The sequence below is a fragment of the Patiria miniata genome, unplaced genomic scaffold (genome assembly GCF_015706575.1).
Source record: "Patiria miniata isolate m_02_andy unplaced genomic scaffold, ASM1570657v1 HiC_scaffold_3, whole genome shotgun sequence".
NCBI lineage: Eukaryota > Metazoa > Echinodermata > Asteroidea > Valvatida > Asterinidae > Patiria > Patiria miniata.
In genome coordinates, this window is record NW_024037069.1 from 24387348 (window position 1) to 24408260 (window position 20913).

General features: G+C 40.0%; 3 protein-coding genes across 8 annotated transcripts in view; 1 reads left to right on the forward strand and 2 right to left on the reverse strand.

Moving 5' to 3' along the window:
* Nucleotides 1-5117: 5117 nt before the first annotated feature.
* LOC119738234 (kelch-like protein 24) lies at nucleotides 5118-9020 on the reverse strand. The gene is made up of 2 exons (XM_038213024.1): nucleotides 8831-9020; nucleotides 5118-7373 (listed from the first exon to the last, which is right to left on the reverse strand). Exon 2 carries the CDS (start codon nucleotides 7353-7355, stop codon nucleotides 5598-5600), a length of 1758 nt encoding a protein of 585 aa, XP_038068952.1. The 5' UTR covers nucleotides 7356-7373; nucleotides 8831-9020; the 3' UTR covers nucleotides 5118-5597.
* A 1357-nt stretch (nucleotides 9021-10377) lies between these two features.
* On the reverse strand, nucleotides 10378-20089 carry LOC119737886 (cytoplasmic tRNA 2-thiolation protein 2-like). 2 transcript variants are annotated; one of them, XM_038212530.1, is made up of 14 exons: nucleotides 19907-20089; nucleotides 19001-19075; nucleotides 17742-17820; nucleotides 17540-17599; nucleotides 17367-17427; nucleotides 16655-16764; nucleotides 15672-15877; nucleotides 14882-15067; nucleotides 13900-14073; nucleotides 13232-13301; nucleotides 12302-12504; nucleotides 12122-12185; nucleotides 10990-11045; nucleotides 10378-10866 (listed from the first exon to the last, which is right to left on the reverse strand). In XM_038212530.1, the coding sequence occupies exons 1-14, from the start codon at nucleotides 19960-19962 to the stop codon at nucleotides 10815-10817; spliced, it is 1452 nt and encodes a 483-aa protein (XP_038068458.1). In that variant the 5' UTR covers nucleotides 19963-20089; the 3' UTR covers nucleotides 10378-10814. The 2 variants fall into 2 exon arrangements, with proteins under 2 accessions (XP_038068458.1, XP_038068456.1); XM_038212528.1 differs by having other exon boundaries at nucleotides 10380-10866; nucleotides 10990-11048; nucleotides 19907-20088.
* A 75-nt stretch (nucleotides 20090-20164) lies between these two features.
* LOC119737885 (CD109 antigen-like) overlaps nucleotides 20165-20913 on the forward strand; it is a 54513-nt gene continuing 53764 nt past the window's right edge. For 4 of the 5 annotated variants that reach the window (XM_038212527.1, XM_038212525.1, XM_038212526.1 and 1 more), the window contains exon 1: nucleotides 20197-20264. The gene's annotated coding sequence lies outside the window, so the exon portion shown is untranslated. Of the gene's footprint in view, nucleotides 20265-20913 lie in introns of all 5 variants that reach the window. The other variant, XM_038212523.1, reaches the window with a different exon arrangement.

A 20913-nucleotide genomic window follows, 5' to 3' on the forward strand; every position in this document is an offset into this window, starting at 1 on the left:
CGAGACAAAACGTTAATAGTTGACTTCAGCATTTGTTGTTGGGGCGTTTTCATGTCTTTGCCACGTCAGTACATGTCCAAGGTTCAAATACGTTCATTATTTGATTTCCTGTTGCGAACCTCAGAAATGGCAGATTATCTTTCAAATGTTTGCTGTAAACTCAAAAACATTTTCCATATTCTGTTCCAATGCTTTATATCACAGGTCATAGTTACAACCAATTAAGCGTGTGAATTACCAGATATATTTGAAGGGATCAACTTTGATTTATTTGCGTAGTAAATAAATTAAGCTTTTGAATTGATGAAAGGGTCCACGAAATGAATTTTACTTTAAGAACACTTTTTGTGCAACTTTCTTCTCCTAAACGTATGAAAATTATTTGACATCCCTTTTTGGTTAAATTTATTAAAAAGAGCACTTCTTTAACCCTAACTCCCTGGGCATTTTTGCTAGGATGCAACTTCAACTGCTTCCATGTAAAAGATTGCATACAGCCTCAATCCTCCAAAATCATCTGTTATTTCTTGAATGTGGTCCTTGGAGAGGTGACCACTACCTCAATTCTTCAAAATCCTCCAGCAATCACTGTCAATATGTTGAGGCAGAGCCAGTGACATCCTGGAGCAGTGCAGAGGATTGCAAGTATAATATAGGCCTAAATTTATGCGAGGTCAAAAATCAGTCACACATTTTTGGCCATATGCCTCGATCCCGTAAAATCCTCCACTTATGCAAGTAGGATTTGGCGGATTTTGGAAGGCTAGGGTTAAACATTTTAAATTATTTATGCTTTTTGGTGCAACTAATTAAGGGTGCTGTTGCTGTGATGTCATTTCAGGAAGACGCTGTTCAGTTTTTTTTTATTAGGGGTTTTCTGTTACCCAAACCCTAAAATTTGCTCATTTAAAACCTTTGTGAGAAATGTTTGCTCATTGGCTTACTGCCATTGACTGACACAACAACGAATTACCAAAGAAGAGGCAATTTACAACAGCAAAATATCCAAAATTCTGCCAACTTTTGGTGCTGAAACAGCTGTAACATTGAGGTTTCTGCCTAAAATGACATCACAATTTTGCTCCGGAAATTTGCATTAGCATAAAAAACAAACAAAAAAAGGCATCAAACACCATTGATAATTATTCATAAGATGGAATTTTGCGTCAGGGTGATGTAAATCAAATTAAGTGATTTTCCCTTCACCGACGTATATATACACTGTATACTCAGTGTGCTACCTCCCGAGTGAAAGTTGGAAAAAAATCACTCGGGTGGGACTCGAACCCATGACCTCCTGCTTTCTAGTGCAGATGTCTTACCACTCGACCACCGAGCTAACGGGATCGGTTGGCTGGTTCAAATCTAATGTACATAGCAGCGGGTACTGCATTAATTATTCACAAGATGGAATTTTGCGTCGGGGTGATGTAAATCATATTAGGTTTTGCCCTTCAACGATGTATATTGAAAATAAGATTAAATGTGCCACAAAGGTGCATTTTTAAGGACTGCATTAAAAAAATTACATTGCATGGGCCTTAAATTTAAAGCATTTTCACAGAAGGCATGTATTTTAAGCATTTTCACAAAGGGCTTTTCTTTAAACTGCTATCGATTTGTGTTTCGATTTGTTTTCGATGTGACTTTTTGCTTTATGTTTCTCGGTTCTGCACGGCTGTGTGCATTTACCATTACCCCAGGAGATACATATCCAGAGTGCTTCCTGTTTTTGTAATCAGTGCTTGGCCGGCAGTGTGCTGTTTTTATTTTGAACCGTACGTCATGTTTCCAGATGATTGCGGAGATAGTTATGATCCAGTGACAGATGGCTTGCGGCTATGTCTAAATGCGTCAGCTCCATACATGTTGAAAGACACAGTGTCTTGAAAAGTCATTTGAATTACTCTGAAGCTGGCTAAGAATATGATTAGCATAAACTGAAACCATTAGTGAAAGGTATTCTTTGGTCTGCTCTTTAAAATATTGCCATACATGTACTGAAACAATTAATAGCAATAAACAGGTATGAGAGTTTCAGACATTTGTCTGAAATCAGACTTTTTGAATCCAAAAGAAAGACATCACTGTAGAAAGAAATGAATATTTTAGACCTTTCATCCAATTTTCAGACCTTGTTTTGAAATTGACAATCCCTAAATAAACACCCAAAATATTATTGTATTTTTTTTGGGGGGGGGGGGGGAGGGAGGGGGATAATTCTGCAAATAAAAAAAATTCTGTGAAACTATAAGTTGTTTTCAATCTTGTTTACAAGATGTAATTAAGGATTGAAAGTGCGTTTTGAATATTTATCCAGTCTTGATTTATAACTCATTTTAAAGCGGGTGACAGAAATCATTTAACACTTCATGTTCGAAAGCTGGGGAGAGACGCGTATTCTACCTCAAACATGTACATGTGCATTCTAATCAGTTCAAAATTACGTGATGTCATTTTGAAGAGCAATGAAATAAGTACAATCCACACATGCAGGCATACTGATTGTCTTGTATTTTCATCATACCACTTACACACATTTAGCAAGTATTTTCACTTTTCTTTATATCACAATAACATTTGACTAGTCTGCGAGAATCCAATCATTTTATGTATTTAAGATTCCTTTTAAGCATTTATTACCACCTTCACGCAAGCACTGATTACACAATACGTTGGAAACATTTTACAACTCAACGACGCCATAATTACGTTTTGATTGTAGATACACATACACTCTCAAACTGCATACTTGATAATGAGAATATTCAATTTAAATAACACTGTTTCAAAACCACTATGTGGATATATTTGTGTAGGACTTGTCAAACTACAACAAAATTGGTTAATTATTTTATTGAATGCTAGGCAATTTAAAATAACACACCTTTTCAAAACCACTATGTGGATATTTTGCGTAGAACTAGTAAGCGAATAAATTGTGCTTGGATGGTCTTAAACATTCTTGCTTAATACCGGCCAAGCACATATTAATTTCCATTCATAAATACCTTTCGGTCAAAACAAGTCGAAAATTCACAATTTTCGAACGATTTTGACCTCATGTTTTGTAAAACACCCCTGTGACCATGTCTATGATATGTGCCTTGTGCTTGTAGTGCTAAAAATCTCTTTTTGTGGAGATCGGCGCACGCTCCGCGTACTGCGCGATGTGGCGCAGAATGCAGCGGTTCAGGTACTAAGTGTTTGAAATCAGCCTGTGTTTTATCAGCGGTTTAAAACCACCCATGTGACGGGCTCTTGACCAATAGGAATGGGTTAACTGTCTCAGGTATTTGTGAATGTTGAAATTGAAATCTTAAATAATTATTTTGTTGAATGCTAGGCACTGAAATTGTATAATCTACCACTTTTAAATTCTTCATAACATGTAGTGCTGTTAAACAGCTGGAAAAATAAAGAAATAATTTATCATGTTAGGCGTACATGTACTGTAATTTGTGTTCCCTTAAAGCAAATAAAAACAGCAGATGTTGTTGCCAAATCCAACAGATATTTTCCCGCTTAGTTATTACATCTTTGCTTGCCTTAATATTAGTTAGAATATATTCCTATTATAAGCAGATTTAACATTTATACATGTATAGCATTATATTTTAAAATAATATATTGCAATTTAATTGCAGAAGTATTTATAATGAAAGACAAATACAAGCACCACTGCTCAAGTTAATTATAGGGCAAGTCCAAGAAAAGGTCCCTTTTTGGCTTTTTGTCCTGTACGTACATGTAACACAATGATTTCTTTAATTACATAATCACACAAAAATAAGACTAATAACAAAAAATTCTTGTGGGTATTCTTTCTGCAGATGCCCAACATAGAATAAAAAACACGGAAATCCATGAATATCTTAGAGGGTTAAACTTTTGTTACGAGACATAATGTACGCAAATTCTTGTATTTGCCCTATAACCAACACTAATATCTCATTCCAATTACATTGCATAGTTCTTAAAATCACGCATTTGATGCCCACATCCATTCTACTACTACAGTTTTAAATTTTTAATTTATTTTAATTTATACTGCTAGAGGTTAACAGTTACAATACTGATTTACACACAATATTGTTTTTTTTTACAAATTAGTCTTAAAATTGCAATATTAGAGACCATAGTCCGAATCAGCTACATGTATCTGCTCATATTAATCTTCCTAGTCTTCTGCACTTTACGGCCCTTCAATTTTTGCTAAACAATTTTTGCCTATAAAGTTATATCACCTACACTTCAAATATCTTTGATTGCGGTAATCGTCAGTGGAGTGTACAGTCTATGTTATATCCCTGCACAATTCTTTTGTGTGATTCAGCTCAGGGCAAGCAGGCAGATTTGGTCACGCTTCACTGCTCTCCACAGTGCTGTTTTTTGTGCAGTGACTATGTGTGATACATACATGTAAACACTTCATATTCCTTTACCAGAAACAGACCTTCAGAGTTTTACATATTGCTATGAATATTGACTTCCCACCAGGAGGGTTCAATGTTTTTAGCTTGCAGATTATCCCAATTACTCATCAAATATCCGGATGCTGATCAGTCATATGAGCAGTGCTGTTATGTTTCTTGCTGCTAGGGTTCATAATAGTGAACAGCAATGTAATTTTATTTCCATTGTAATTTGTAGTACTGCGCAGCGTGTATTATTGCACTCTCTCGTGCCTATCTTCCTGCTAAACATTTGCGCCTGCTTGAAGCTTTTGTTTTGTAATCATTTTGTGTGATCCTTGAAAACAGAAAACTGTACATGGCGTTTGTCTCCATCTCGCAAGGAAGGATGAAGCCAAACTAGTACCAGACATGAAAATACATGTACATAGTGAGTTCAAACATCCAGCAAGCAAGCAATTTTGAAGGTTACATTTGGCCAAAAAAAAAATAATAGTTCTGCTTCTGGTTACCCTACCTACCCTATTTTGACAGCCCCTACCCTAATTTTTTGGGGGAAAAATGAGGGGAAATCCCGAAAATCATTAATTACTAACTTTTACCCTGGACTACACGCAGACATCTCCATATGATAGTACAAAAAAAAAAGAATTCCCTACCTTCCTACCCTTTTTTCAAATGCCATGCAATCGGAAGCAGAACTTTTTTTTTTTTGGCCTTATGCAAAGTTTTGAGCCAATATGTACATTTTTGTTCAGGTTGGAAAGTGATCTACATGTACAGGCATTTTCAAGTTCCCAGACAATTTTCTGACAGTGAAAATAATCGCATTACATTGATGCTACTGTGCATCATGCGGGTATCCCCAAAGGTTTCTAAACATTATTTCAAGGAATTTTAAGCAGACAGTGCTAGTATTAACAGTTTTTGGTTTATGTGGGCCAATTCCAGCGTTATGTAATGTCTGTGAAAGAGCTCTTAAGAACTGAGAGAGTAAACCTGAAAATATATTTTTCAAATCTCACATACATCATGAAAGGAGAGTTTTACAGACTAGGAGTTTTGGATCGTTTCTCTGAATCATAAATTATGTTATTTGGCTCTTTCAAGGACATTACACTTTCTTTCTGAACGATGGAATCGCTCTTACATGTATGTAAATTTTGGTCAAGTTTCTCCATCTTAGTAGAATGGGGGCCCCAAATATCTATGAATGGTCACACCGCAACCATGGACTCTCAGTGCACGAGGCATATCGACCACGTTTGACCAATAGGTGGCGACCGGACTGAATGCTTCCACCGACGTCAGCGCCTCATAATTACGCATCCCTCCGGCAACTAAGATGACTCCTTGTCTTTGTAGAGCCACAGCGGCAAAGAGATGTCTCTCTGTGTTACACATGGTCATCGATGGTAGACAGGTATCGGTGTCCGGATCGTAGACCTGCATCCCGTTACGACCGCAGCCGCCCAGAATGTACATGTAACCATTCAACATCAAGGCCGGGAAGTGACGGCTTGTGATCGGGACGGTTTCAATGATGGTCCACTGAGTTGTGACTGTGTCGAGACACTGAATATGACGGTAGGTCGTCGCTTGGGTGGCAAGACCCCCGACAACAAACAGCTTCTGTTGATGGGATGCGATGGCGGGACTGGTGACTGGTTCGGGGAGTTTAGTCACCGTCTGCCATTCGTTCCTGCAAGGACTGAAGCTCTCAACTTCGGAGACAAAGCCTAATCTCTGTTCGCCGCCAGCGACAAAGATCTGATCGCCGATCACGGCAGAGCCATGATGCTGACGTGTAAAGTTTAAGCCCGACATCGTACACCACCTGTTCTTCTCAACGTCGTAGCAGTAAACCAACTCCGAAAAGCTGGCCTTCAGCTTTCCTCCTATGATGTAGATACAGTTGTCAAGGCGAGTGACCGAAAATTCGCTCACTGGTTGGGGGATACTTGTGAGAGTCTCCCATTTTTTTAGAAGTGGATTCAAGAACCTGACGTCAGTGACACAGCTGTGATCGTCTCGATAACCTCCTACAACCACCATGACTTCAGCCATGGTAGACAATCTGGGCCTGGAATAGATGAGCCCCTGTGTTTGCCCTTCACTTTGAAGCTTTTTCTGGGTTTCCAAAGATTGGTGGACCAAAGTCAATGTTTTCAGGTTCTCTGTGATATCAGGATTTTCTGTTAGGGACTTCAGAAGTTTTGGAGTGAGGTAATGCAGACGGACACAACTAAGAAGCTTGCGCAGCTCCGAGGAATCTAGATCCTTATTCGATTCCATCCACTGGGCAACGCTGTGATACACCATCTCCTCTTTGGACACATTCAAAGCATCGTGAGACAGATACTCTGCAAGCTGATTGGACTTCAACTGAAGAAACTCTTCCTGCTTGCAGACATCTTCAAATCTGTCCAGACTGTACGCCAGCGCAGCCTGGTAAAGTCCCGATAAGGAGTGTTGGTCAGCGAACATCAGCACTCCTAGACAATTGGACGGATCAAGATTCTTCTCAATGAACTGGCAGCATGCCCCCACAACTTTCTCAAACTGGAGTCTGCTTGAAGCTTCCAGTAATGCCTGAGCATTTGCTGTGTCAATGATGATGATGGATGTGTAGGCGTACTCGATCAATAGTTCCATGATGTCGGGATCTATCTTGTCTAAATACACCTGCCCGTCGTCGCTCTCTCGCAAGTCGTTCGAGAACATGGCCAAGAAGTATTCACTACAGCATGCCAGGATAGCTCGATGGCAAGGAAAGCTTTGAGAACCAACATGAACTGTAGTGTCCGTTAGCTGACCCTGTTTCCGCATCTTGTTCAAGTTGGGTAGAATCTCTGCGGATTGGCTGGTATCTTGGAAGCGGACATTCATCATCTGTTGTTTGTTCTCTGCTCTAAAACTGGAGCGTTGTCCTCTTTCCATGTTTAGTCACTCACAGTACTGAAAGTAGACAACAAAATAATTGTTTGCTCAATTCAGAAAACTTGTCCCCCCCCCCCCTCCCCCTGGTGAAATTGTGCCTTTTTGTTTAAGTTGTTATTTTGTTAATGAATTGAAAACACCAGCTTTCCACAAAGTCCCTACTAATCTCCCTTAACCAGTTCGCGCCGGGATTATTTTGACATTGACCGGACTCAGGCGCAGGATTGTTTTTCACGAACCTCGATGCCAGACAAGTTCAGGCTGTCATCTGCGGGTAGCACACCCTGATATTTCCAGCCTTGCTCGCTGCGAGCGGGTCGCTGACAGATATTTCCGGCCTCATTCGTTGCGTGTATATCCGTCATCCGTTCCAAATAATGCAAAGCCTTTGTGTGTATACACGTAATCGGACGTGAACTGGTTAAAACTTTTCTTTAAATAAAAAAATCTTGTTTTTGTGTCTCCAATGCATAAAATATATGCCACTTGTTCATAAAAGCTGAAAAACATTGCGCACGATTGACGATGAAAACACAAATTAATTAATGAAAACAAAAACAACAAGAATGAATATCCATACAAAAATCGGAAAAATGTTGGAACCTGACGCCACTTCAGCGGTTGTGTACAAAGTCGATGGAGAGTCAAGACAATTTTATTTTAAAATGATAGTGGATATTTTGCCGGCGGTAATGACGGCAAACTAACATTTACTAAAGGTTTGCCGGCGGCAATCCATATCAACAGAGGGCGCTGTACTCTTTAAGATAGGGCTGAATTATAAGATGTATTAAATTCCCATCAAAAGTTGTGCAGCACGTTTGGTGTAGTGGTTAAGCAAAGGCTCTAGTGAGCGGGATGACTCGGGTTTGACCCCGATCCCCGCCACATTTTTAAAGTTTTTTTTCCCCATCCCTAAATAAATAAGAATATTCTTCTTTTATTATTTTAACATGTCTCAAACATTTTATTGCAGAGTATTACATTTTCTTTTTCAGATTTGTGGCTCTGGAGGATTTTTTTTAAAAGGGAAATAAAGTCCGAAATTATAAAATGGTCTGAATCCCATCTTGCGAATACGAGGTTACAGCGATATTAATATTGGCATGGAGCCAGACTAAAATTTGTCACCGAATAATGTTTAAGTACAAAAAAACAGTACCTGCGTATGTTCAGTGCATATCCGGCAAACTAACGTTTACTAAAGGTTTGCCGTCTCCGGCAAAATATCCACTGCCTTATTTTAAAGTATTTCCTAACAAAAGTAACATAAATTGGAAATCTTTCTCAGTCTCAGATTCATGTCTTATCATTATTTAATGACTGACCTTCATTGAGCATGTTGAGATGATATATGAAGAAAAAAGTGGCGTCGAGTTGCAACATTTGTTCCCAACAACATGATCAAACCATGGTGGAATAAGAACACATTCCTCCATGATCAAACTGGAACACGATCACTTCTCAAGACTTACCATGTCTACCTGATTTATTTGTTGAGAGTTCAATTAGCCTATCGTTTCCTCATGCTCGTCCGTTCCATTGTTAAATCCTTGCCAACCTTGGCCATGACTGCCGACCAATTTGCTGTCACAATACATCAGCTGGCGGCAAGGACATACTCATGCTGTGCGCATTGTGAACCCGTCTGCATTCAACAATGTACTACCGTCACTACTACATTTACTGACACAAATCATGCAAATCGACCGCAGCTAGCTAGCTAGCTAGACAGACCGGCTGGCTCGCTGCACATGTCGTTTTATCAAAACAATACACAGCGCCCTCTATTTTGAAATCGTGTAAAGGAGCAATAAAAACCACCGTCACATTTTGTTGACAATCTACATTTCTAGTAAAATTAATTTAAAAAGACGACTTTGGCATTCATTTTCTTGGGTTTTGTATGGTTAGGAAGTTGGATAGGCTATCCAATACTTTTTCTTTGTAAAAATTATATTTTTTCCTCCATTTATCACAACATCAACAGAAATGGCGAATACAACTTCATAATGTTTTATTTATTAGGACCCTTTTTATTTTTCAAACAAAATTGTTACATAAAACTTATGATAATATTGGTAAAATAAACCTGTTTTATACAATGGTTGTTTATTGGAAGTTTAAAAAAGGTAGGTTCATATGCAACCACTATATTGACAAGTCTGCATGAAATCTTAACAGATTTATATTAAAACTTCACGAGGAATTAAATTGTTAAACCTTATCCAAAGTGAGGTTTTTATCAGCTTGGAATAATAAAATTTCCTTCTTGATTTAACAGGAATTTTAGAGAGAATGCACAAACCCAACTAATATTTCTTTTCAAATCAAGACAGCTTTAAATGAATCCAATATTTTAAACCCAGATTTGAAACCCAGATTTCAAGAATAACAATGATACTAAATCCCAATGTACATTGACAGAAGGGTTGAAAACCTCTGCAAGAAACCAGGCCCAGATTATCCAATAGGCACAGTCGGCACTTTTGGGCTTAAGAAAAATTTGGGGGCCTACTAAAAAATTAAGGGCCTACGAAACAACTGCAGCGTGCCATAAAACACAACCCACACAAACGCCAGCAGGTTTGTTTATGGTGTAAATCAAGAATTTTCTATTGTTCCTCATCATCGATCTTTTGTTTATACTCTAATTTTTTTGCAACAGCTCCCATTGGTTTTGTACGCGTTTTCTAATCGAGGTCGTCCTCTTTTGACTCCTGTCCTAAATCACTCGATGATGCTTCACATGCGCCAACACAAGTACAGGGTGAGTAAAAAAAACCGAAACTGAAATGTCGGGACCATTTTTTTAGTGAAGTTCTGCATGTAGTACTTTCAAAATCTAGGATTTAAAAGCCCAATTCATAAGCTTTCTTTTAGTACAAGAATCATTCAAATCACTCATCTACTTTTCAAGTTATGGAATTTTAAACACAAATACCGTTTTGAAGTTCTGTTCACGGATCACAAAAAGGAAAGTGTTCTTTCAGCAAAACGAAAACAAATCACATAGGGATGTATGTGAATTGGTCCTGACATTTGAGTTTCTTTTTTTTTTTTTACTCACCCTGTACAAGAAAACTTTTCAAAAGTTTTAGCATCTCTCTCTGAATTTTCTTTTTCACCAACTGACACCTACATAGCTGCATAAACATGTACGTTTAAAATGTACGTGTAAAGTTTGTCGTTCTGAAACAAGGTGCCACAGGCTTTTAGAGCTACCAGTTTGGCCTGGCTTGCTTAGTACAGCTTAGCATCAACATGAAATGAGTGTCAGTGCCTAGGGCAGAGTAGGGCCTACAGAACACTGGTGCCTTGGGCTTAGCCTACGGAACACTTAATCCAGCCTTGGCAGCATCCTTCTTGTATCACCAGAAATGTTTTCATAATGTGGGTAAATCTAGATGCTCCTGGCAACTATTGTAGTCAACAAAATTTTATTAGCGAAGATTGACGTCAACTTTCCTCACACAACAAGAAGTCTTTGATTTCGTCTCGCATTCTGGACCTAGAAGAAGAAATAAAACAAAAATTATGTTGAGAATAATCAATGAAGGCACATTACTTTGCTTAAGATTGCTTCATGGTAAACATAAAAATGAACGTCAATTGAATTTCATATAACACGTACCTTCGTTCTATCTTTGCAGATTCCTCTACGATGTAACTCGGGAGTAGGTTCAAGTCCTTCTAAAGAAAGGGAGAAAAAGTGCAAGACACGAAAAGAAAACTCATGTTAGGCCCCCCCAAAAAAGTCTCCGGTTTCTGGTAAAGTGGTGCGGCGACGCGGATTTGTTTTTTTTTTTACCTGTTTTTTTTTGCTTCAAATGTCGGCTGATGACTGCAAATGGTGCCCGACTAAACTTAGTGCAAATATTATGGGAGACCAGAGAGGCCACATAAAGCTTATTCTCGATCATAACCCCATCTAAAACACGTTAAAATTGTGCAGCAGCAGGATTCCACTCAAACCAGTGAATTTGGCAGTTTTGAGACATCAGCTTTCATTGAAAAAAAATCTTTTTCATTTTGCCGAAACGCATGGCTACGGCGACGCGCGCGCATACCAGAAACCGGAGACTTTTTTTTTTTGGCCTTATCCTTGGTTTGTGCTTCAGCAATGTTCTCCTTTAGGTCCAAATTTTAAATTAAAGAAAATGGGGAAGGCAATATATGACGTGGTGTGTCAAAACCAGGCAGAATTGGGCAGAGACTCAGCTGCAAAATGACCATGGGGTGATTTTCAGCGATTTTGAGGTTTTATTGAAATTTGTGATGCTACTAATGTTGAAAATGTTCTGTTCAAGTTTCAAGCTGAATTTTCATTGACAAATTAAAAAAAAAACACTTTTAGAGAGGCATGTCATTTCACAGAATGACACTTTGTTCAAGATTTTGTTCTGAAATGGCGCAAAATTAGTGTGACATTTCGGACAGTCCGATTTAAAACTTAAAAAACTTCTCTTTGGAATATCCAGTTAAAAAAACAAAGCGGCATTTGAAAGAGCAAGGTCTATATTTTACTAGTATTGCTAAGATAACTCAAAATTGACTTCTTGCTCAAAAGTGCTTGCTTTCGACATACCCGCGTCACATATCTGTAGGAGGAATATATATCCGAGGACACAAAATCACACAACCCACCAACTTCACATAGCGGCTCTGGCAATAATTGAACTTGGTGGAAGTACAATAGATTACCACTGCGCTAACCAGACAATTTTGATATTTACATTAGATGAACAAAACCTATTGAAACTCACCATGTCTCTGACTGTTACTTGGCAACCGTAACAAAGGGTCTTACTTAGACTCTCAGCCGAAACACTGAAAGTAAAACAAACAATAATCGGTATTACTGACAAAAATTAATACTAACATCACTTAAGTCTGTTGTTTTGTTAAGAATTGGATCTGTTCAATTTCTCAAACTTTCTAATCACCTTTTCATCTGGTTACTATGGCAACTCCCATCACCTTGTCCACAACACTGTTCTGATGAGGAGTCCGTACATGTTGCATCATCCGGCTTGGTTGCCTTGCAAGAGTTCTCATTGGTTGAACTCCCTTCCTTCCTGGATATATGTAAGGAGAACCTTGTAGCACTCAGAGCAGATGATATCCCCACGGATGTATCAAGCGCTGACTGAGGAAGCAAAAAGGGAGAGCGTACTCTTTAAATTCTATTCTTAAATACGTAAGACAGTTTACCCATTCCTATTGGTCGAGAGCCCGTCACGCGGGTGGTTTTGAACCACTGATAAAACACCGGCTAGTTTTAAGCACTTAATTCCCGCACTGCTGCGTTAGTACGCGCCGCACACGCGCCAATCTCCATAAAAGAAGATTGTTTAGCACTACGCGCGCGAGACACATACCATAGACATGATCAGAGGGGTGTTTCACAAAACTTGAGGTAAAATTGTTGGAAAGAGTGTTGCAACCTGATGCTACTTCAGTGGTTGTGTACAAAGTCTATGGAGAGTCAAGAATTGTTTTAAAGTATTTCCTAACACAATTGAAATGTTTCTCAATCCCAGATTCATGTCTCATCATCATTTTTGCATTGACTGACCTTCATTGAGATGATATATGAAGAAAAAAACAGCGTCAGGTTGCAACATTCTTTCCAAATTGTTGAACAAAATCCTTGGAAATTTTGTGAATTGTTTTGACATTTTTTCGGGCCATTATCCACGTCCAAGCCGGTTTTAAACGTACTTGTTTAAAACCAGCGAAGCACATATTTTTTTACCATAGTATAATATCTACACAATCTCTATCTTGCATGACAAGTCATCGGTGGATTATTAAAACTCTTTGCTTACGAACCATGATCAGTTAATTCTGCAGTGCTACACATGAAAACATACCTTACACATGCTGCACCTCCTCACTGCGTCAGGGTCATCGGATCCAGCTGTGCACATCTTCTCACCTGTCCTGCGTAATTCAATTAAAAAGTGGGACCAATCTCTTAATAGAAGTGTGACTGAGTCTAGCTAGACCTTGTCTTCTTTATTCTTTTGTACACGTAAAGCAATTTTATTAAAGCTGAAAAAAACAAAACAATATTGGGTTTTGCCCTTTACCGACGTATTTTATAAACACTGTATACTCAGTGTTGTCCCAAGTGATTGTGAGAAAAAAAATTGTTCAGGTGGGATTCGAACTAACGACCTCCTGCTTTCTAGTGCAGACATCTTACTACTCGACCACCGAACTTGTCGGGATCGGCTGGCTGGTTCGAATCAGATGTAGCAGCATATACTGCAATGAAACTATTCATAAGATGGAATTTTTCGTTGGGTTGATGTAAATTCAATAAAATGAATGTAATGGCTGAAAAATTATCAGAAATTTGTATGAAAAAGGTGAGGAAACAAAATTAAATGTCACCTTATCCCCCCCCCCCAAAAAAAAAGTGTCAGTAAAGATTATAACTAAAGATAAAATTTATGAGTGATTACTAAATTTGCGAGAGGTTACTGATGTATGGGACACACTCAGAATGGCGTAACTTTTAGAATGGTTTAATTACCTAAACACAGTGCTGACTGTGGAAGGGAAGTTTGTCTGAAGCTCATTGATAAATGTCTCAGTTAGCGTGTCGATGCTGGCATAGTCTCCTGCCATCGTTGCTAATGTTGGTTGAAATAGGGAGTCAACGTTGAACAGCGCATTGTACATCACTATCTCCTTGGTCGTGAACTCCCTAGAATAGTGAAAAAAGAAGTATGTTTATGAAAAAAAGGAACTGACATGTCCTGTTTTGGACAGTGCATCTTTAACAGATTTCCTGCGTTAGAATTACTCAGTAAAACAACATGTTGTATTGATAGTTTTTTCATAATGAAGTAAAAATCTTCAAACTGTGTAGACTTCTTGAAAATAACTTTTGCAATGTCTTAACCCTAACCGCCCTGAATCCTTCAAAATCCTCTTTGCCAAAGTGGAGGAATTCGGAGGATTGAGGTTACATGGCAAAAGTGCGTTACTGATTTCGTAGGATGCACTTTGTCAAGGTCTTGGGCCGGACCTTGTGTTGTTTTTGCTCAGCCATGCATAAATATAAGCCTGGATTATGCTTGAAATCCTCAGTACTGCTCCAGAATGTCATTGGCAAGCCTCAACATACTGACAGTCACTGCCGCAGGATTTTGCAGGATTCAGGCAGTGGTCAACCCTCCATGGACCATATTCAAGAAATAATGGAGGAATCTGCAGGACTGAGGCTATATACTATTTTTCCATGAGGCCAATTGGAGGATTTTGCAGGATTGAGGCTACATCCTAGCAAAAAGGCCTAGGGAGTTAGGGTTAAAGCATATGGGCTTGTATTTTAACAACAGCTATTGATTCAGCATTCTCCTTGCTCTTTAGTCTCAGTGGTGATACTTTTTCAAGAAATTTGTTTCTCTAATGCACAGAGAAACAAATTTGTTTCTCTAACTTCACAGGAATTTACAAAAAAAATAATAAAGAGGACATTCATGAGAATTACATAATTCAATTGACCTTACCTCATCGGTCTAAGGATCGTTACATCTGACCATCTATCATCTGCAAACGCCATGGCGACAGGTATGGATGCACCTCTACCCTTAGCTAGGTTGGCGAGAATTCCCGAGGACAGTCTGGTGCCGCTGTCGCCAACAGCCACTTTGTGATAGCCTAACTGACGAGCCTTGTGCACGAGTAGGCGGTTCCTAGACCGGTCAAAACATTTCTCTTGATTAAATTCGGAAATTGCAAAACCAAAATTTGAAAATTTGTTTTCAGGTGTTCCTCATTCTGTAAGTCCTGTTCTACTTTACTTTTCCCAATTTTGTTTTGTTCAATCAAACATCTTTAAAACCTATTTTCATCCCGATCCCGTTAGCTCGGTGGTCGAGTGGTAAGATATCTGCACTAAAAAGCAGGAGGTCGTGGGTTCGAGTCCCACCCGAGTGATTTTTCCCAACTTGCACTTGGGAGGTTACACACTGAGTATACAGTGTTTATACGTCGGTGAAGGGCAAAGACCTAATTTGATATTTTCATCCCGTTAAACAAAGTTGACTGTTCATTCACTGCAATGCAACATCTGGATTTTTAAAAGCCATTTTCCCAAAACTTATTTTTACAACTTCAATTTAGCTGGTGGTCTATATTTCCATAACTGAACTCAGTACCCCCAAATGTTGTAAACCATTAGGAAGCTCTTGTTCTGCAGAATCCAGAAATAAAACCATCTTAATTCTCAAAACGAACAAATTTTTGCTCATTTTGTGGTGATGGGTCACATTTTATCTTGTACCTTTCATAGCCTACCTGAGATTACTGACAAGATCCTGTTTAGCCGTAAGTGACTTTGCCGACGCTAACAAGTCTCGACATCGTTGAGTATGCTCTGTCTCCAGGCAGAGTCCTTCCAGCTTACCAGCCAACTCGTCTGTATTCGGGTCTTGGTTGCTATGGAAACTGGAACCTGCTTGACAGGTGTCGGGACTTGAGTTTTGGGCAGGAATTTCAAGTGCCTAAGAAAAGGACAGCAAAATAGAGTATTGTTTGCTGCACAAAGTGTAGCATGAGAGGACCCCCCCCCCCCCCAAAAAAAATAAAATGGGTTTTTTAAAAGACAGAAAAACACTGGCTACAGGCTGTGTACGCTTGAACTTATAAAATAAATTATGCAACATGCCCAAATTGGGCTAATATTTAATATTTATCAGAGAATGCTCAATATAAATGTTGATTATTGTTATAGGGATCTCTCAATGTCCCATGTGACCCGACCTACATCTGGGTACCGGAAAGTCAGCGTCGCCATTGTAGTAGGCAAAGATTGAAGTGCTGCGTGCTGTAGGTAGTAGGCAACCCTTCCAAGCTAAGATGATGCCATAAAACTGTGTGAAAACACAGCCAACACCCAGAGCTGGGTAGGTACAATTATGACAATTGACAAAGAATTTGCGGTATTTTACGTGAAAATAAGCCCTTCTGTCTAGTTTACAACGCACGACGTGGTTTCACCAAACGCTTGTCTACTGCAATAGTGGCTGATCACGATGACACTGGATGGTCACATAGCATTGCGACGTGATACGATCGGACCCTACTCCAATTATCCCGCTCGTTAGTGTGACGTGATCTCAATTCAACCGTGCGTACTTCACACGGTGTTGCAAAGCACCAATGGAACCGGAAGCTAACGCAACTTGAGTGTTTATCCAATCAGTGGTGCACGCGCGTGTATGACATTTTTCCTAACGAACCGGATAGGAAATTTCTAAACCTTCAAGGATATTAAGTACCTCCTCCAAAGAAGCAATATACCACGGGAAACCGGTTTCTTTCATTATGTCGCTTATTTTCTGACATGTCGTAGCTCTTTCCTCCTTGGATTGGCCAGTTACTACACCCTCTGAAAAAAAGAAAACATTTAAGATAAAGTAAGGGTTTTGTTGTTACAATTTCAAGGGCAATTCTTTGAATCAGCAGTGAATTTCGTCTTATCTGGGGTTTTTTACTCGACTAAAGCACATGAGGAAAATCAAATACAGTGAGCCACTTAAACAAAGTAGGGGAGTGTGGCTTAGTGGTTAGGGTTTGTGACTCTTGATTAGAGGGTCCAGGGTTCGAATCCAGCCGCTGGCCATATGTTGTGTCCTTGGGCAAGCCACTTCACCCCCACTTGCCTGTCTCCGCCCAGGAGTGTAAACGGGTACCGGCATTAGCTGGGGAGTTACCTGTGATGGACTAGCATCCCATCCAGAGGGAATGGAAATATTCGCAGTCATTTGTTGCCAAGGAAATCAGAGATAAACGCCGGCCTGATGGGCCATATTGGCTAATGACAGACTTTACTTTACTACCATATAAACAAAAAATTGACGTTCACGAAACTGAAAACTTTTCATTTTCATTTCATTTCTGCTTCAAATCTACTATTCAACCATTTCTGTGGCTTTAATGTGTATCACATTTGCATTATCTCCACTCCACTATGAAGTTTTCATTACTCACCGTCAATGTAAATCAGCGCTGGTGTGAATCGGAGTTTCTTGTGGGTGCTTTGATCCAGCCCCTGGAGAAAAAAAAAAGTAGTATGAAAAACCAGATCAAAAACCTATGTCAAGTAGGCCTACATGTGCTTTACATTATTCCTTGATGTGACCTTTGACCTGTTGCTTCCTTACCCTTTTCACAAGGCTGACCATGGCACTCGAGCACTGACCTCCAGAAAAAGCCAACAAGACCTGCGGAGGAAAGGACAGTAACATTAAGAAATCAACGTACACTGTTAATTCAATCTAACAGTTATTGTTCTACAACTGACACTGTGACTTTCTGTCATTCCTACATTATAGTTTGCACAGTTACATATAAATGCAAACATACCTTGTCTCCATCACGTATGACTTTTGCTTTGCCAAATGTTGCCCGGAACCTATGCACAAAGTAGGTTAAGAAGCAAGATCTGGAAAAAAGAAAACATAAAACATAAGATAAATTTAAATTACAATAGCTTTGAGTATAGAGCAACACTAACAGGATGCCAATTGTATTAGTTGTAAAGTGTATTGTTGTTTTTTGTTGATGTTCATGGTTGATCACATGGGTTTGCAGACAGGTGTCATATCTGAGGGCGGAGTTTATGGGTGTGGCATCTGAGAGCTGATTCATGGGTGTGGCATCTGAGGCAGATGTTCACAGGCGTGGCATCTGAGGGTGGAGTTCATGAGTGTGGCATCCAAGGGCGGAATTCATGGGTGTGGCATCTGAGGATGAAGTTCATGGGTGTGGCATTTGAGGGCGGAGTTCATGGGTGTGGCATCGGAGGGCAGAGTTCATGGGTGTGGCATCCAAGGGCGGAATTCATGGGTGTGGCATCTGAGGATGAAGTTCATGGGTGTGGCATTTGAGGGCAGAGTTCAAGGGTGTGGCATCTGAGGGCAGAGTTCATGGGTGTGGCATTTGAGGGTAGAGTTCATGGGTGTGGCATCGGAGGGCAGAGTTCATGGGTGTGGCATCCAAGGGCGGAATTCAAGGGTGTGGCATCTGACGATGGAGTTCATGGGTGTGGCATCTGAGGGCAGAGTTCATGGATGTGGCATCTGAGGGCAGAGTTCATGGGTGTGGCATCGGAGGGCAGAGTTCATGGGTGTGGCATCCAAGGGCGGAATTCAAGGGTGTGGCATCTGACGGTGGAGTTATTGGGTGTGGCATCTGAGGGTGGAGTTCATGGGTGTGGCATCTGAGAGTGGAGTTCATGGGTGTGGCATCTGAGGGCAGAGTTCATGGGTGTGGCATCTGAGGGCAGAGTTCATGGGTGTGGCATCTGAGGGCAGAGTTCATGGGTGTGGCATCTGAGGGCAGAGTTCATGGGTGTGGCATCTGAGGGCAGAGTTCATGGGTGTGGCATCTGAGGGCAGAGTTCATGGGTGTGGCATCTGAGGGCAGAGTTCATGGGTGTGGCATGGCCGGAGCAACGGCATGGCCAAAGGGTGTGGCAATACAGCAGGAATAGGTAGACATAATAGAGTAGGCCTACCATTCAACAATGAGGCGAATCTAACAACTGATCCAACAGATCACAGTGCACAGGTTATTCTCTTTCATAATTGTCCTTTTGATGTGCCAATAATATACAAAATTACCTGCAAAATGCATCCTTGATCCTTGCAATCACCACTGCTCGGTCACCACATTTCATACAATCTCTTGAACTGGCCCTGCGAGATAGAATACAGGAGAAGCGAGATAGAATACAGGAGAAGGTTCATTGCAGTTTGTCCATGGGACAAATAGATCCAAAATGAACATTGATGTAAACAAAGCTGGAACAAGTTCATGTTGGACAGAGATGAAAAAAAAATTGATATAGCGCACGCATGACATAATTATAGCCCCCTCGTGCATGTGTATACGAGTCAGCATGCACCGTCTAAGATATTAAGAGACCCATGGCCTAGTGGATACCGTGCCCACCTCCCAAGCTAGTCTGAGTAACTTGGACCATGGTCTGGCAACTATCGCCAGACCATGTCCCAATTTTTAAAAAGGCGATAAGTAGGGTCCAAGTTTCTCGGAATATTCGCAAGTAATGCCGCTCACATTCAAGTCCCAGTGTGACTGATCCTTTTTTTAAATTTTATTTTTTGGTGTCCCACAAAATAATAATTGTCATCTTTTATTGTTACTAATCGAATCCTACACAGTATCTTATCTTCATTTTCTGATTTTTGGCTCTGTTTATAGGCAGTGGATATTTAGCCAAATCCGGCTTTCTATTAGGAAACGATATTTTGCCAGAAAGGCACTGAATTTTTTTCCTTTTCTAACCTGAGGCTGAGGGAAATAAAGTCCGAATTTCATAACGTTCAAATTCACTTTTTTCCTTCTAATTTTATATTTTCTTCTCATGTTTTTATAAAAGTTGCAGTACTACCGTAACGATAGATAATGGGAAATGCGTTACGGCTGCCGTAACGATAGCCACTGCGTATTAGGCCTAGGCCTATTAACTATTATAAATAATTTATCCATCTTTTTTTAAGGCGTACCCAAAACTCGGCTTCTTCTCCAAAAGTGAAATTCCTTCTTCATCTACTTGACACATAGTTACGTGTTAAACCCTGGTAAAAAAAATCGTGGAAATTTAAGTGGAAATCGGAAACAGACTGTGCATAACGTAACGCCGCCGCGTGATCTGTTTACATGCATATTGTTGATTGTGCAATACCTAAGGTATCAATCTAATTGACAATAAAGATATCATAATGATTAGGGTATGGCTCCCAGACGCGCGCTAAAAATCTAGCGCCCTCTCGTGAGAGCGAAGACAATGCTTATTTATTTTGATATAGCCTAGCAAACGCGAAGTTAGTGCTGTGGCCGCTGTGACCAGGTGACTGTGACTGTGTGAGTAAATTTTGCAAAAAAAGTGACTTTTTTTTATATAGTAGCATGATAGTAGTATCTTATGATGAAAGATGATCAATGTTTTAACTTCTGTTAGGTACATTTTGTCTGTCGATTCATTACTCCACTAATGAATGATCGTAATAAGAACTGAAATGTTGTGTCACTGACCATAGAGCAAGGACAGACAGCACTGACACTGTGCTTTACTGGATGAATAGCTCCTGGCCCTCTGCCAGTGCCAGTTGTTTAGCGCAGGACTAGTGTAGGCTAGGCCTAGCCTTGGTTGGGGATCGTGTATCTGTTGAGCGCCCTTTGAGGAAAGAATGTTGCAACCTGACGCCCCTTTTTTCTTCATATATCATCTCAGTGAAGCTGTCGAGCGCAATTTGAGTCCCCCGCGCAAGTTTAAACTTGCGCATGCTTTTGGCACGGAGCACATATTCATATAGTAAAAGGGAGTCTGGTTTCTGCACATAAAAGCTGCCCTAGTTCCTGACTCCCTATTATCGTTCGAAATGTACTTGTGTTTACAAACAAGATCCAGTCTACTCATTATCATAAATGATGCATCGCGCTCGGTAACGGAATTGCATTCGGGATACAGGGACCATTGAATGTACGCTGGGCATGACCATATCGCATCTTT

Excerpts from the sequence above, each read along its gene's own strand:
- LOC119738234 (XM_038213024.1), bottom strand. The coding sequence starts at position 7,355 with ATGGAAAGAGGACAACGCTCCAGTTTTAGAGCAGAGAACAAACAACAG.
- LOC119737886 (XM_038212528.1), bottom strand. The coding sequence starts at position 19,962 with ATGTGTCAAGTAGATGAAGAAGGAATTTCACTTTTGGAGAAGAAGCCG. Across the intron at positions 13,302-13,899 it reads ACAGTCAGCACTGTGTTTAG|GACAGGTGAGAAGATGTGCA; the intron begins GTAATTAAACCA and ends TGAATTACGCAG. Across the intron at positions 11,049-12,121 it reads AAGTAACAGTCAGAGACATG|AAGGACTTGAACCTACTCCC; the intron begins GTGAGTTTCAAT and ends CCCTTTCTTTAG.